The sequence below is a fragment of the Populus trichocarpa genome, chromosome 12 (genome assembly GCF_000002775.5).
Source record: "Populus trichocarpa isolate Nisqually-1 chromosome 12, P.trichocarpa_v4.1, whole genome shotgun sequence".
In the NCBI taxonomy this organism is placed as follows: domain Eukaryota; kingdom Viridiplantae; phylum Streptophyta; class Magnoliopsida; order Malpighiales; family Salicaceae; genus Populus; species Populus trichocarpa.
The window spans coordinates 5,362,285-5,374,625 of record NC_037296.2 but is presented as its reverse complement, the minus strand read 5'-3'; the positions used below and the strand labels follow the sequence as shown (position 1 = coordinate 5,374,625).

Sequence of the window (12,341 nt, the reverse complement as noted above, 5' to 3'; positions counted from 1 at the left end):
CTGTAAGCCCATGACTACACCACTTGAAGCACGAACTAAAGCCTCCTCCAATGCTCCTCCTTTAGCGGATGTCAGTTTCTTCCGGGGGCTTGTTGGCTCCCTCCAGTATCTCACCCTTACTCGACCAGATCTCTCTTTTAGTGTTAATTATGTCTCTCAATTCATGCATGCTCCTACAACTGTTCACTTAAAAATGGTCCGTCGTATCTTACGATATGTCAAAGGTACTATTAATAATGGTCTGCACTTCACTTCTAATACTAATCTTAATTTCTCTGCTTTTTCAGATGCTGATTGGGCTGGCTGTCTTACTACACGACGTTCTACCACTGGCTACTGTGTCTTCCTTAGATGTAATCTCATCTCCTGGTATGCCAAGAAACAACATACTATTTCACGCTCTAGCACTGAAGCTGAATATCGTGCTATGGCTAACACGGCTGCAAAACTTACCTGGTTGACCTACATCCTTCATGATTTACACATTCCCTTGTTATCTCCACCAGTGCTCTATTGTGATAATCTCAGTGCGCTCCATATGACGGTCAATCCTGTTTTCCATGCTCGCAGCAAGCATATTGAACTTGATTATCATTTTATACGCGAACGCGTAGCTCTTGGGAAACTTATTACACATCATATTCCCACTACACATCAGATTGCTGATCTGTTTACTAAGCCGGTGTCCAAAGCTACTCTTCTTCGTTTTCAGCGCAAACTTTGCCTCCAACCTCGGCAACGTTTGAGGGAGGGTATTAACAACAACAACACACCTCTGCAGCAACAGCAGGAGACAGCAGCAGAGCACCACAGGATCCTCACTCTCGTCAGCAACCATTCTGAATTAACACCTCCAATGGCTACTATTCAGAATGGTAATTAACCATACATGGAAATCACAGGAATCAACAGCTACCTCAACCAACGACTACTTCTCAAAGAAGGAAACTACAGCCATGACAGATCTTTCATAGAAGGAAACTACAGCTACCTCATATCAGAAACAAATCAATATATATAAATAAAGAATATTGTATTCATAGAAAGAAATAAGTGATGAAGTTAATTACTACTCTATATATAAAGAGTATCCTGTACAAATTAGTTTTAGTGCTCACGTTTGTATTCTTGACAGTAAATGCAGTAAACTCATATTCTTCATCTACTGCGTTCCCTTGTTCAGTTTTTTTCTCGAAAGGTTCCTTTTGATGGAAGTAAGGACTCTCCGATACTTAAATAAGTATAATTTTGGAGTGAGAAAATACAATAATATTCTAGAAAGAGAGATGCTATGAAAATATATGTGCAATAGAGAATGAAGATTATGAACCTTTGTTTTGAAGGTCTCATGGTGTATTTATAACTCATGAGTCTTGTCTTTTTGTGAAGAGAAATGTTTAAAGTGTAATTTTACCCTAATAGAATTTAATAAGGGATAAATATCTCTTACATCTGTATTAATATTTGATGGAAATATGATGGATCCCTAGAGGAGTTTTATACACCTAAAATGTGTAGGGAGATTAGGATCCAAAACGTCAAATGTAGTTAAGCCTATGAAGGATGAGCTCTTCCTTTAGGCTAGACCTAAAAGAGGTGGGTTCTTTCCTTAATGAGCCTAAGTGAGGCTGAGTTTGTCCTTTGGGCGTGCCTAAGAGAAGCTGAGTCTGCCCCTTGGGCATGCCGAAAGGAGGATGATCACCCTCTTGGGTGTGTCTAGAGAGGATGGTCTGGTCATTCCCCTAGGCATGCCCAATGAAGATGATTTGGTCATTCCTTTAGGTGTGCCCTAGGAAGAATGCTCAATCCATTAGCCATGCCCAGAAAGAATGCTCATTCTATTGGGTGTGCCTAGGGCTTGGTACACTGTCACGCCCAATCATAGCTGGGTCTTACTAGCACCCAACCCAACATTCTTTCACTAGCGCGTGTTTGTGTTTTAGAAAATTTATACCTGTAAATCTTTCTTGGTTCGGTGTTTTTTGGTAAAGATATACTGATAAAAACTTGATTCATCAATTATTAAAGTTTTACAACGAGGAACTTTGAATTTATGCCCCTTCATTTTCATCTTGAAAAAACTAGTGATGAAAAAGTACAAAGAGCTTTTTGGTATTATTTTTGTTCTCTTATTTACTTTATTTTCAGAAAAGTGATAACAAGATATGCAAATATTTTTTTTATTTTCAATAAAATAAAAATTGGCAACAAAGATTCAAATCTTTTGAACATTAAAAAAAATAGTTTTAAATTTTTTTTGTGATACTATTAACCCATGATTTAGGAGTTATGTTGGTTTGGAGACTTCATAAAATAGAATGAATCATGTTTGAGTTAGACTCGAAATGTATAAGGATGATATAATCTCGAGGTCTAGTTTGGCGTGACCAGTTGGTTGGAATCAAAGAGCTCAAGGGTTATATTAGGACTATGTCTAGGGCACCCTAGTTATATGCTAGGATCGAGTTTAAGACACACAAGGGTTGTATCGAGATAGAAGCCTAGAGGGTCAAGCTAGGACTAGGTTTGTTAAGCTGGGAGGTCGAGTCAAGACTTGATTTAAAACTTTAGGGATCATGCCTAGATCGTAAAAGCTCGAGGTTCGGGCTTAGACTGAAAAGCCTGAGGATCATGCCAAGACCAAGTATAGAATGCTTAAGGCTAGGCTTGGGCTCGGTCACCCTAAGGTTAGGTTAGGACAAAGGAGGTCAGGGTAAGGCTAAAACTAGAGAGTTTGAATGTCAAGTCAATTTCTAGTTTTGAGTGTTTTTGAGTTTAAATTAGGTTTAAGACTATTAGAAAAATGTTGTATTTGAGCATCCACCATCAAGTCTAGGACATTATGACTGAATAGATACCAAATTCAAGACATCTTAGGTTAAGATTAATGTGGTTAAAGATTAGTTGAGACTAGATAAGAGATTGAATTATACTTTCTAATTTCTAATGATATAGACATTAATTTCAATCATTCGAGTATACAATTGACCATGTTCCCTTTATATTTTACAAACAAATAAGTTTTTTTTTTTTTAAGTTGTAAATAAAAAATAAAACAAAAATAGAAAACAGAACTGACACGAAACCGACCCAAAAAAGGGTTAGGACTTTTAGAACATGGTGTGTTGAACCGAAATTGCTTGACACTTGACGGATGGAAAAAGCGAGGCGATAGTTTTTTTAATGGCTAAAGGAAGGCCCATTGTACGTTTTTCCAAATATAATGTGTGAGGAGCCCGACGCTCAACTAGCCGAGCCGTGCTAATGTTAACGATAGATCCTATTGTACCTTACACTTACACCTTGTAGAGACGAACTTTGTTTCTCTTTCTTTTCTCTCGTCAAAGAAACGGTTAGCTCCTAGTCTTCTTTGAACAGTTTGATTTTACTTTTAGTTGAATAAACACAAGAGTTTGTGTTCCTGTGGTTGATTTTCATTTCAAAAAAATTATTAAATTGATGTTTATTTAAATAATTTTTAATGGTTTTAATATATTAATATAATAGAAAACAAATTAAATTCAAAGAAATAAAAACATTGTCAAGAAAATCCACTACGGTAGGCATCCCATAAAAATGGTGCCCATCACATGCTAATATAATATTCATGGTGAAAAGGGACATGCTCTGTTTTAATTAACTGACTAGTAAAGATAAGGAGAATGCTGTGGTAAATTGTACTATAAAATATGGTGGCAGCTTTCTTTTTTTTTTTTTTTTTTTTCTTGCAGCAATAAATTATGAAACAGTAGAAGAATAAGATTTTCAATTTATTATTTGAAAACATGGACTTGAAGGAAGTTCAATGGAAACTCCAATAGTGACTTTACTTGTACAAGCTACTTCTTTTGAAAAGTTGTTAGTAAAGAACAGTATTCTAGGTGAAAGCCTTTGAACCTATTGTGGGCTATATATATAAAGAATAATCAGCAACTGGTTTGTGACTTGCTTCACTTTAGCTTCAAAGACTCCAATGCCTTATCTCTAATTTGTACTTGCAATAATTTGCTTCTGTGAGCTTCTCTTAGTACTGCATGAGAGTGGATATCATGTCGTCTTCAAAAAAGACCACGAGTTCTAAAGAAGATGATGCTGAGCTGAGGAGGGGGCCATGGACTCTTGAAGAAGACACTCTCCTTGTTCATTACATTGCTCGTCATGGAGAAGGCCGATGGAATTTGCTTGCTAAACGTGCAGGTATAATCAATCCCTTGTGATCGTACATCATGTATGCAGCAAAAGCACTGAATTTATGGCATTTAGTTTTGTTGTCTTCACCATGTTCATCATATCCTCTCTCTCTCTCTCTTTCTTCCTTTTGTTTCTGATTTGTTTTTTCCTGTTGATCTGTAGGGTTGAGGAGAACCGGAAAGAGTTGCAGGTTGAGATGGCTAAACTATCTAAAACCAGATGTAAAGCGAGGAAACCTTACTCCACAAGAACAACTCTTGATTCTTGACCTCCATTCCAAGTGGGGCAATAGGTGCGTGTTGTTTGATTGTCCAACCTTGGAGTTATATGTCTTCTGCCATACTTCTGTTCATGTCGGGGCTATCAACTTGCCATTAGAGTAATCCTATTTTTTTTTGGATATAGATAGACATTACAAAGTAGGACCAATTAGTCATAACTAGACTGATCACTACCATATGCTATCTTTCAATATTTAATTGAGCAGAAAAGTATATGTGCTGAACAAGCATCCACTGACATCACGGGATTCTAATCCTTGCTTCTGGCATTATTTCTTTCCCGCCGTTTGCAATGCTCTGAAAGTTTGTGCTTTTCAGTTAGCCTCGACTTCTAATTAATTGTTGAGCTCATAAATAATGGCATGTTTGGGTTGTGTTCGATTTGGACACTCATTCTGTTAGTTTCTTGAAAGCTAATGTCATGTTGTAACTTGTCTATCCTTTTCTTGGCATAAAGATGGTCCAAAATCGCACAACATTTGCCGGGAAGAACTGATAATGAAATCAAGAACTATTGGAGAACTAGAGTGCAGAAACAAGCAAGGCACCTTAGGATAGATGCCAACAGCACAGCCTTCCAGGATATAATTAGGCGTTCTTGGATGCCAAGATTGCTTCAAAAGATAGGAGGATCATCAACTTCTTCATCAGCCATGACATGTCAAAGCCCAGCAGTTTCTCAGCTCATCCCCAATTATGCTCCTCAGCTTTCAGCATTCCCAACAGCACTACCTCCACCACAACAACAAGAAGCTCCTCTTGATATGAGTGTGATGATGCACTGTATGGAGCATCGTGAGCAAACCTCAGACTCGGAGCATGGGACAAGCTCATGCATTTCTTCTGCAGAATCAATGAATGTCTCACAAATGTCTCATTTATCAGAGTACCCTAAAAGTCCCTTTCAGGCCATGGGCAACAACGGCGACTACAGCACCTTGGTGAAGGATTGCTATTATGTGGACAGCAATTTCTATGACATGGAAGCCATCAACCTTGCAACCATGTCGGTGCCTGGAGAACTTGGAATCTCAGCTGTCGATCGCCACATGGGAGATGGTGATTGGGCTGGATACGATTTTGGAGACACCGTGTGGAACATGGATGAGTTATGGCAATTTAGGAACTTGCAAGGAAAGGAAATTTAAGGACTTGTTTTTGGAATAACCCACAATACATACATAGTCAAGAATGCGACAAACTTACCAGTATTAGCTGTGTAATTGTGTGAACAGAAATTGTTAATTTTTGTACCCCATATGTCAAAAGTAGCTTTGGATTTTGGTCTTGTGCAAACATTTATCAATGTCAAAACATTACCGTAAAACCTTCCGAGTTCTGCCCCACAATCCTTCACCAAGACTAAAACTAATGTTTGTTTAAGCGCTTTGTTTCCACGAGTTTGTGCGATCTAATAAAGTCAGAGCACAAGTGGGATGGCGGGGAAGTTCAGAAATCACTCGCTTATTCGACATTCTTCTCATACATACATCTTGGAAGATCAGATGTCGAGTCAAATTACTTGAGGTGCTAGCCCTTGCTGCCCTTCAATTTTCAAATACAACCACTTGATGATTCTAATAATTGGAGTTCTGATTTTTTTAAATCCAAGTCCATGGCAGTAGTTTCTACCAACTGAAAATGAGGCAATTCTACGAAGCAAGATTTCTCATGTTTATGCCATTTGTGGTGTGAAAGGAAAGCAACCAACCTAGGAAACTAATCAAAGGATGACTCGGCTTGCGATTGATGGATGGGAAATACTTTGTCATCATCTCTCCGAGTGATTTAACATAACTCCTTGTGTTGAAAATGCTAGCCCATTCATTTAGCCACCTGTAATTAATCTCGAATGAGCTTGCATGCACAAACTACTACTTGATGATGTATCCTACCATCGATCAACGAAGCCGATTGATCACAGCATCTATCTGGATGATCAATATTGAAGCCATGGTCCAGTAAAGATGGTCTTTGAAATGGCTTCAAGCTTATCATCACATGTTTATTTCTTTCACTATCAGCAAGGGAATTTAGTCGGTTAACTAATATTGACTAGAAGATGAAAGCAAAATGCCATATGGAGCCACCTATAATGAATTGACAAATTCAGGCCCTGATGAATGAATACATCGCAAGAATCCAGAATTACACCAGAGAGCCCTTTATGATATTTGGAAAAAGATGGCCAAGACCTTGATCATGACCATCATGAAAGATTCTATTTAGAACTTGTTGACTGGTCAGGTCACTCCCCATCGTAGATTTGTAAAATCCCACCACGCTAGTAAATATTAAAATAATAAAATCTCAAGGAATTTGAATAGTCTATTTACTAACGTATTTGAAATTCTTGGAGATTATGGATGCGTGATGACTTCACTCGTGTGAGCTCACAGTGGGTTATGTAATATAATATTGAAACCAATACGGTGGCGGATTCATTTAAAGAAAAGTCCTCCATGAAGCATTTTACAACTCTTCTTTATTCTAGAACCCGCGAGTCCATAAAAGTTGACAATTATAAACTGTGAATTATAAATAAAGTCGAATGGATTTCTTTATCTACTGGTGGAATAAAGTTAAATCCAAGAAGACGCAAGTTAATTTGTGAAAGACGAACATTATGACAAGAAAAGCTCATAACTTTTTATCTAACTATAGATTAGGTTTAGATTTTTATATATGATTCCACTCGTTCAATTTTATAAAGAATCGGCTGATTATAACAAGCTAGGCTATAAAAGACTATCAAAATTAGATTAGGAAAAATATTGTTTGAGCCAATCATGTTATTTTCCTTTTATTTTTTCCTCGATTTTTAGCTTAATTTCATATTTTAAGTTGTCTTTCCAATTTTATTTAGAATTCTATTTTTTCTACCTCGTAAAGGTCGGTCTTTGACATATTTAAAGAATTATAAACCTTCTAAAAAAACATATCACAATTAAAAAAAATATATTCAGCAAACAAAATGCGTAATTAAGTCAATTATGTAATTTTTTTTTGTCATTGTTGTTTTCTTTTATTACTTTAATGAGAATGAAAAATGTCATATTTGTATCCCTTAATGTTTGGTATTTTATACTTATTTGATGTCTAAATATACTCATTATTTTTATATTTTGATTTAGAATACAAATAGAGACGTTAAAGGCAAAATAAAGCTAATTGGACAATTTGGACATTGTTTTGTACTCTGGCCATAACACTTTCATCCGAGCTCCAATTAAGATGATTTATTATGCTATGGAGCCCTAAGAAAAATCTCTATAACTATACTGCCTTTATAATGCTATGCCTATTTTGATTTTTGAGAGATATTGACTTCATCGAGGTCGTAATTAGGCATAAAGTCGCTGCACCTGTACTGCCAACATGCTAAAATATTCTTTAGCTTGCAAATCTAATATGATGTGGTTTATTTTCGAAAGTTTTCAGATTTGGTTCATGAATTCCAGCTAAAAACATCACTTTCCTAGTTATATTATGACTCTATTTTATTATTCAAAAATTTCATTAACTATTCACGTTTGGTGTTTATTATTGGAAGATAATACTGAGAGTATTTTTAAGAGATTTTGAGGCTCCTAAGGAGGAAATTAATGTGTAAAAGAGAGAGGGGTGATGATATGGGACACCTCTCTCTTCCCTCATCTCTATTTTTCTTTTTCTACTTTGAGTATTTATTGTTGTTCAATGTAGCTAAATTTTTAATTAGTCAAAGGAAATAAAAGCCTCGGAATTAATAAAACTATGAGATCTAATTTGTATTTATTATTCAATTTATACTTTGAGTATTGAATGTTCTTTGATGTCTATTTTCATGTCTGTCTCATTTAATTTGTAGAAGGCCTACTAGTTTATTATTTGTTGTAATATGATGCTAAATTAGATATTCAATCTGTAATTATTTGATTTATCTAATTTGTGAAACAACTAAGGTTTAATGATTCGCTGCATCATAAACTATTAGATTTTAGAAAGAATGATCGACTAAATTAAATGCAACCACTTATACTTGTGTTGTTTAGCTTCATCAATCTCTTTAATTCTTGAGGCTGCTTCTAGATTAAACTTTTAGCGTTTGTCTTGAATTGTTTAGTAGTTATGGTTAATTAGATTGCTTGTTTCTTAATTAACAACATATAAGGAGAGATAGGAACATAGTTCCAACGGTTAAATATTCAAAGTGTGAATTGATATGTTGCTACCCAATTTTTGACCCATGTTTTAATAATTTTTCAAAAATAAAAAAATAAAAAAATAAAAATAGAAATAAAAAATAAGGGTTTACATGTGGCGATAACATAAAGCATCATGGCTAATATCAAGGAAACAATATGTCAAGGAGATAATTATTGAATCATATATAATTACTGCAAAATAAAATACCATAGATATATGATTTGATTCGTGCTGGTTATGGAAAATAATCATTGCAATATAAAATACCATATCTATAGGATTTGTTGGTGCTGGTTATAGAAGACAATCTCTACAATAATTATTGCAATATTTCCTTAAATAGCACGTGTAGAGATTTTCTATATAAGTAAACCTCCAGCCATATGCAAAGGGAGGAGAAAATTCACAAGGGAGCAGTTTGAAGACAAAAAAAAAATTAAGGGTAATACAAAACCCTAAACCTAAATTTATCTTTACAGAAGCCGCTACTCACCTCCCCATTTGGAGCCGGACCCGTCATCTCCAATCATCCCAGCCTCCCTCAGCAGCCCCGGTTGTTACTCAAACCAGCATCCCATGTACACCCACACCATCTTCCCCAAACCATGACCACCATCTCCTCCCGAACCAATCTCCCTCTCACCGAGAGCACCCGTAAGCACCAGCCCTCACTCTCTTACCGTGAGCATGCCAGCCATAGCAACAGCAACCATGCATTTCTTCTCAATAGAGACAAGACGGACGCGAGTGAGAGGAAGGATGAACAGCAAATACAGAGGGAGAAACAGGGGAAGCACGGGAAAGAAAATCATAGAAACAAACGGACGAAGAAGAGCACAACAGGGACGAGCAGAAGGAAAGAACATAAACAGAAGAAAACACAGAGGGACCAACCAGCACGCCCTCGCTATCGCCTTCATCCCTTCGTTTCCGTCTCCAGTTTTCTTCTCCTCCAGCGGTGCAACGTTTTCTTTCATTGGTATTAGCCGAAGCAGCAGCTCACAAGAAAACAGAGAAGGAGCAAGAAAACACAGAGGGAAGAACATCCATTTCGCCAGCACATCACACCTTCATCATCGTCTTCGCCGTCTCCAGAGAAAGCGTCGGCAAGAAGAGATAGACAGAGACCAACACCAGTTACCAGCGGTCGTCATTGTCTTCAGAATCAGTGATGACCGGTTGTGCGCAAGAAACTGCAGCATCATCTTCGCCCGTCAGCTATCAGGTAAGCGCCCTGCACTCTTGTCACTTTTGCAAATTTAATTATCTAGCCACTGTAGCATGCATATGCATGCAACGGTGGCCGAACCGGTTACTGGTTTGGGCCAGTAACCGGGTTGGGTTCGAAGAGCCATCTTTGTTTTTTTTTTTTTTGAGTTTGCAGGGTGGTCACGGTTCATGTTGTAATTTTTGTTAGCTTCAGGACTTTGTTTTTTTATATGTTTTGTGCACACTGACTTGTGTTTTAAATTGGTGTGCTGAACCTTGTTTATTTGAGATTAATTGTTTTAAGCTTCTTGCGAATTTTAGAATAGGTGAATATTTTTCGTGATGTTTGCATTTTGATAAAAAAATATAAAAAAATGTTTTATTGTGTGCTGCATACGGCCAATACTCTAACATGTTTTGAACGTTCTTTTTATATAAAAAAATATTGGAAGTTTCGAAAATGTGTTTTCGCATGGATTTCTTAAACACAACAAAAAATTATTTTCTTGCATTTCTGGATTTTACAACATGTTTGTAAAACTCCAAAGGGTATTGGCCAATATTCCAAAAAATATAAAAATCTTATTTTGGGGGGAATTAATCTATTATTCACCGTTAATGTTTGGATAAAGAAACCCCAAAGGGATGAATATCCAAAATATTATTGGGAATAACTTGTTATTATTCACCGTTAATGTTTGGATAAAGAAACCCCAAAGGGATGAATATCCAAAATATTATTGGGAATAATTTGTTATTATTAGCTGTTAATGTTTGGATAAAGAAACCCAAAGCGGTTAATATCCAAAATATTTTTCTAGGAATAATAAGTCATTACACATCCTTGAAAGAAGCCTTGATTGTAATCGAGGACATTTCAATTTTTTTTACTCCGTGGTTTACGAGCCGTAAAAGTATGAAATACTAAAGGAAAAATGAGCTTTTAAAGCACATGGAATCTCCTTGGATTTCTATCTTAATAAATTTAGTTTGAATCAAACCTAGGAAAATTGATGGGATTAGAAAACACCAACACCATAGCAATTATAAGACAAACCAAATTAACACCAAGCAGCTTACCTTAGGTAGGGCGTACTAGGGGTGCTAATACCTTCCCTTTACGCAACCAGTCCCTCGCCTTAGAATCTCTGAAAGACCAGTTAGGTTTCCTAGTGACCATAATACTAGGTGGCGACTCCCTTTATCCACAATCAAAACAAAAGACCCGAAACCAACCGAGGATCGCCGCGACGCCGCGCTCCGCTCGCGAGGGTGCGACAGGATGGCGACTCCACTGGGGACCCTTGGACTAAGCTTGGTAATTGTTTTTGTTATTATGCTATGTGTTGTTGTTTTTTTACTATGAATGATAATTTGTTTAAAAGCTTTAGCATGCATCTTTACATTCTGTCATACATGATGTAGTCATTCATCACTTTACTATTATTTTCTTTTTGGAGAGCACACACATTTAACTTTAAGTTAGGTGGGGGACTAGCAGCTTGCCTTATGACTTGAGTCAAGGTTTAAGTTTGTGTAAACCCCAACTCTTTGCTGAGTGTTTAGACTGATAGTGATTGGTATACGTGCCATCCCACTATCTGCTGAACCCCTATATTGCCTTTACGAGGGTGATCACTAGGACAATAAGAGACCCTCTTTAGAGACCAAATAGTAAACCTACCCAATGTCTCACATAAAGGAAATAGAACCTATCCTTAAGATGTATGCTCCATAATATCTTTTTGCATCCAAACAAGCCTAAGCTCAAAGCATCTTGAATCTCAAGACCTTCATTCAAAAGCTACAAAAGGAGAGATGTTCTAGAATTGCGAGACCCAAGAAGCTCTATTGGTGTTCAAAATTTAATCAACAATGTTTGTTTGATCATGATATTGTTTGCTTTTTTCACCTTTTTAAATCGAGTTTCCAAATGTCAATTGGATTTTATTCTTGTTTTTTTAGCCAAACGTTTCCTTTTAATGAGATCATGCATTTTCAAAAGTTCATCTTTATGTTTTTACTATGCATTTACACATCACTTTCCGCTCTTAGAAACCCTGAAAGCGGATCTTCCATAACAAACACCTGCACTTTACACCGAGAATAAATGGTCGAACTTTAAAGAAAATAACATTATGGGATTCACAAAAATTAATAAGAACAACATAAACAAAGCTTGGAAACCCGCTAAAGAGGAACTTGAAACCATAAATATGGGCAATGAAGAAATCAAGAGAGAACTGAAGATAAGGATTGTGATCACCCCTAAAGAAAAAGAAGAGTTGATTGCACCACTCCGAGATTATGTAGATGTTTTTACCTGGTCTTACAAGGATATGCTTGGTTTGCATAGAGTACCACTAGTAGAAGGGTGCAAATCAGTTAAGCAAAGGTTGAGAATGACCAATCCGAATGTCTTAATCAAAGTAAAAGCAAAAATTGAATAGCAGTGGAACGTCGATTTTCTAA

General features: G+C 36.5%; 1 protein-coding gene across 1 annotated transcript; it reads left to right on the top strand.

Moving 5' to 3' along the window:
- The first annotated feature begins 3,809 nt into the window (after positions 1-3,809).
- LOC7487068 (transcription factor MYB62) lies at positions 3,810-5,755 on the top strand. The gene is made up of 3 exons (XM_002318510.4): positions 3,810-4,197; positions 4,354-4,483; positions 4,930-5,755. Exons 1-3 carry the CDS (start codon positions 4,035-4,037, stop codon positions 5,618-5,620), a joined length of 984 nt encoding a protein of 327 aa, XP_002318546.1. The 5' UTR covers positions 3,810-4,034; the 3' UTR covers positions 5,621-5,755.
- The last annotated feature ends 6,586 nt before the right edge of the window (positions 5,756-12,341 follow it).

Bases quoted from the DNA above. Each gene is read 5' to 3' on its own strand.
- LOC7487068 (XM_002318510.4), top strand. From the start codon at position 4,035: ATGAGAGTGGATATCATGTCGTCTTCAAAAAAGACCACGAGTTCTAAA. The intron at 4,198-4,353 runs GTATAATCAATC...GTTGATCTGTAG, and splicing joins TTTGCTTGCTAAACGTGCAG to GGTTGAGGAGAACCGGAAAG. The intron at 4,484-4,929 runs GTGCGTGTTGTT...CTTGGCATAAAG, and splicing joins CATTCCAAGTGGGGCAATAG to ATGGTCCAAAATCGCACAAC.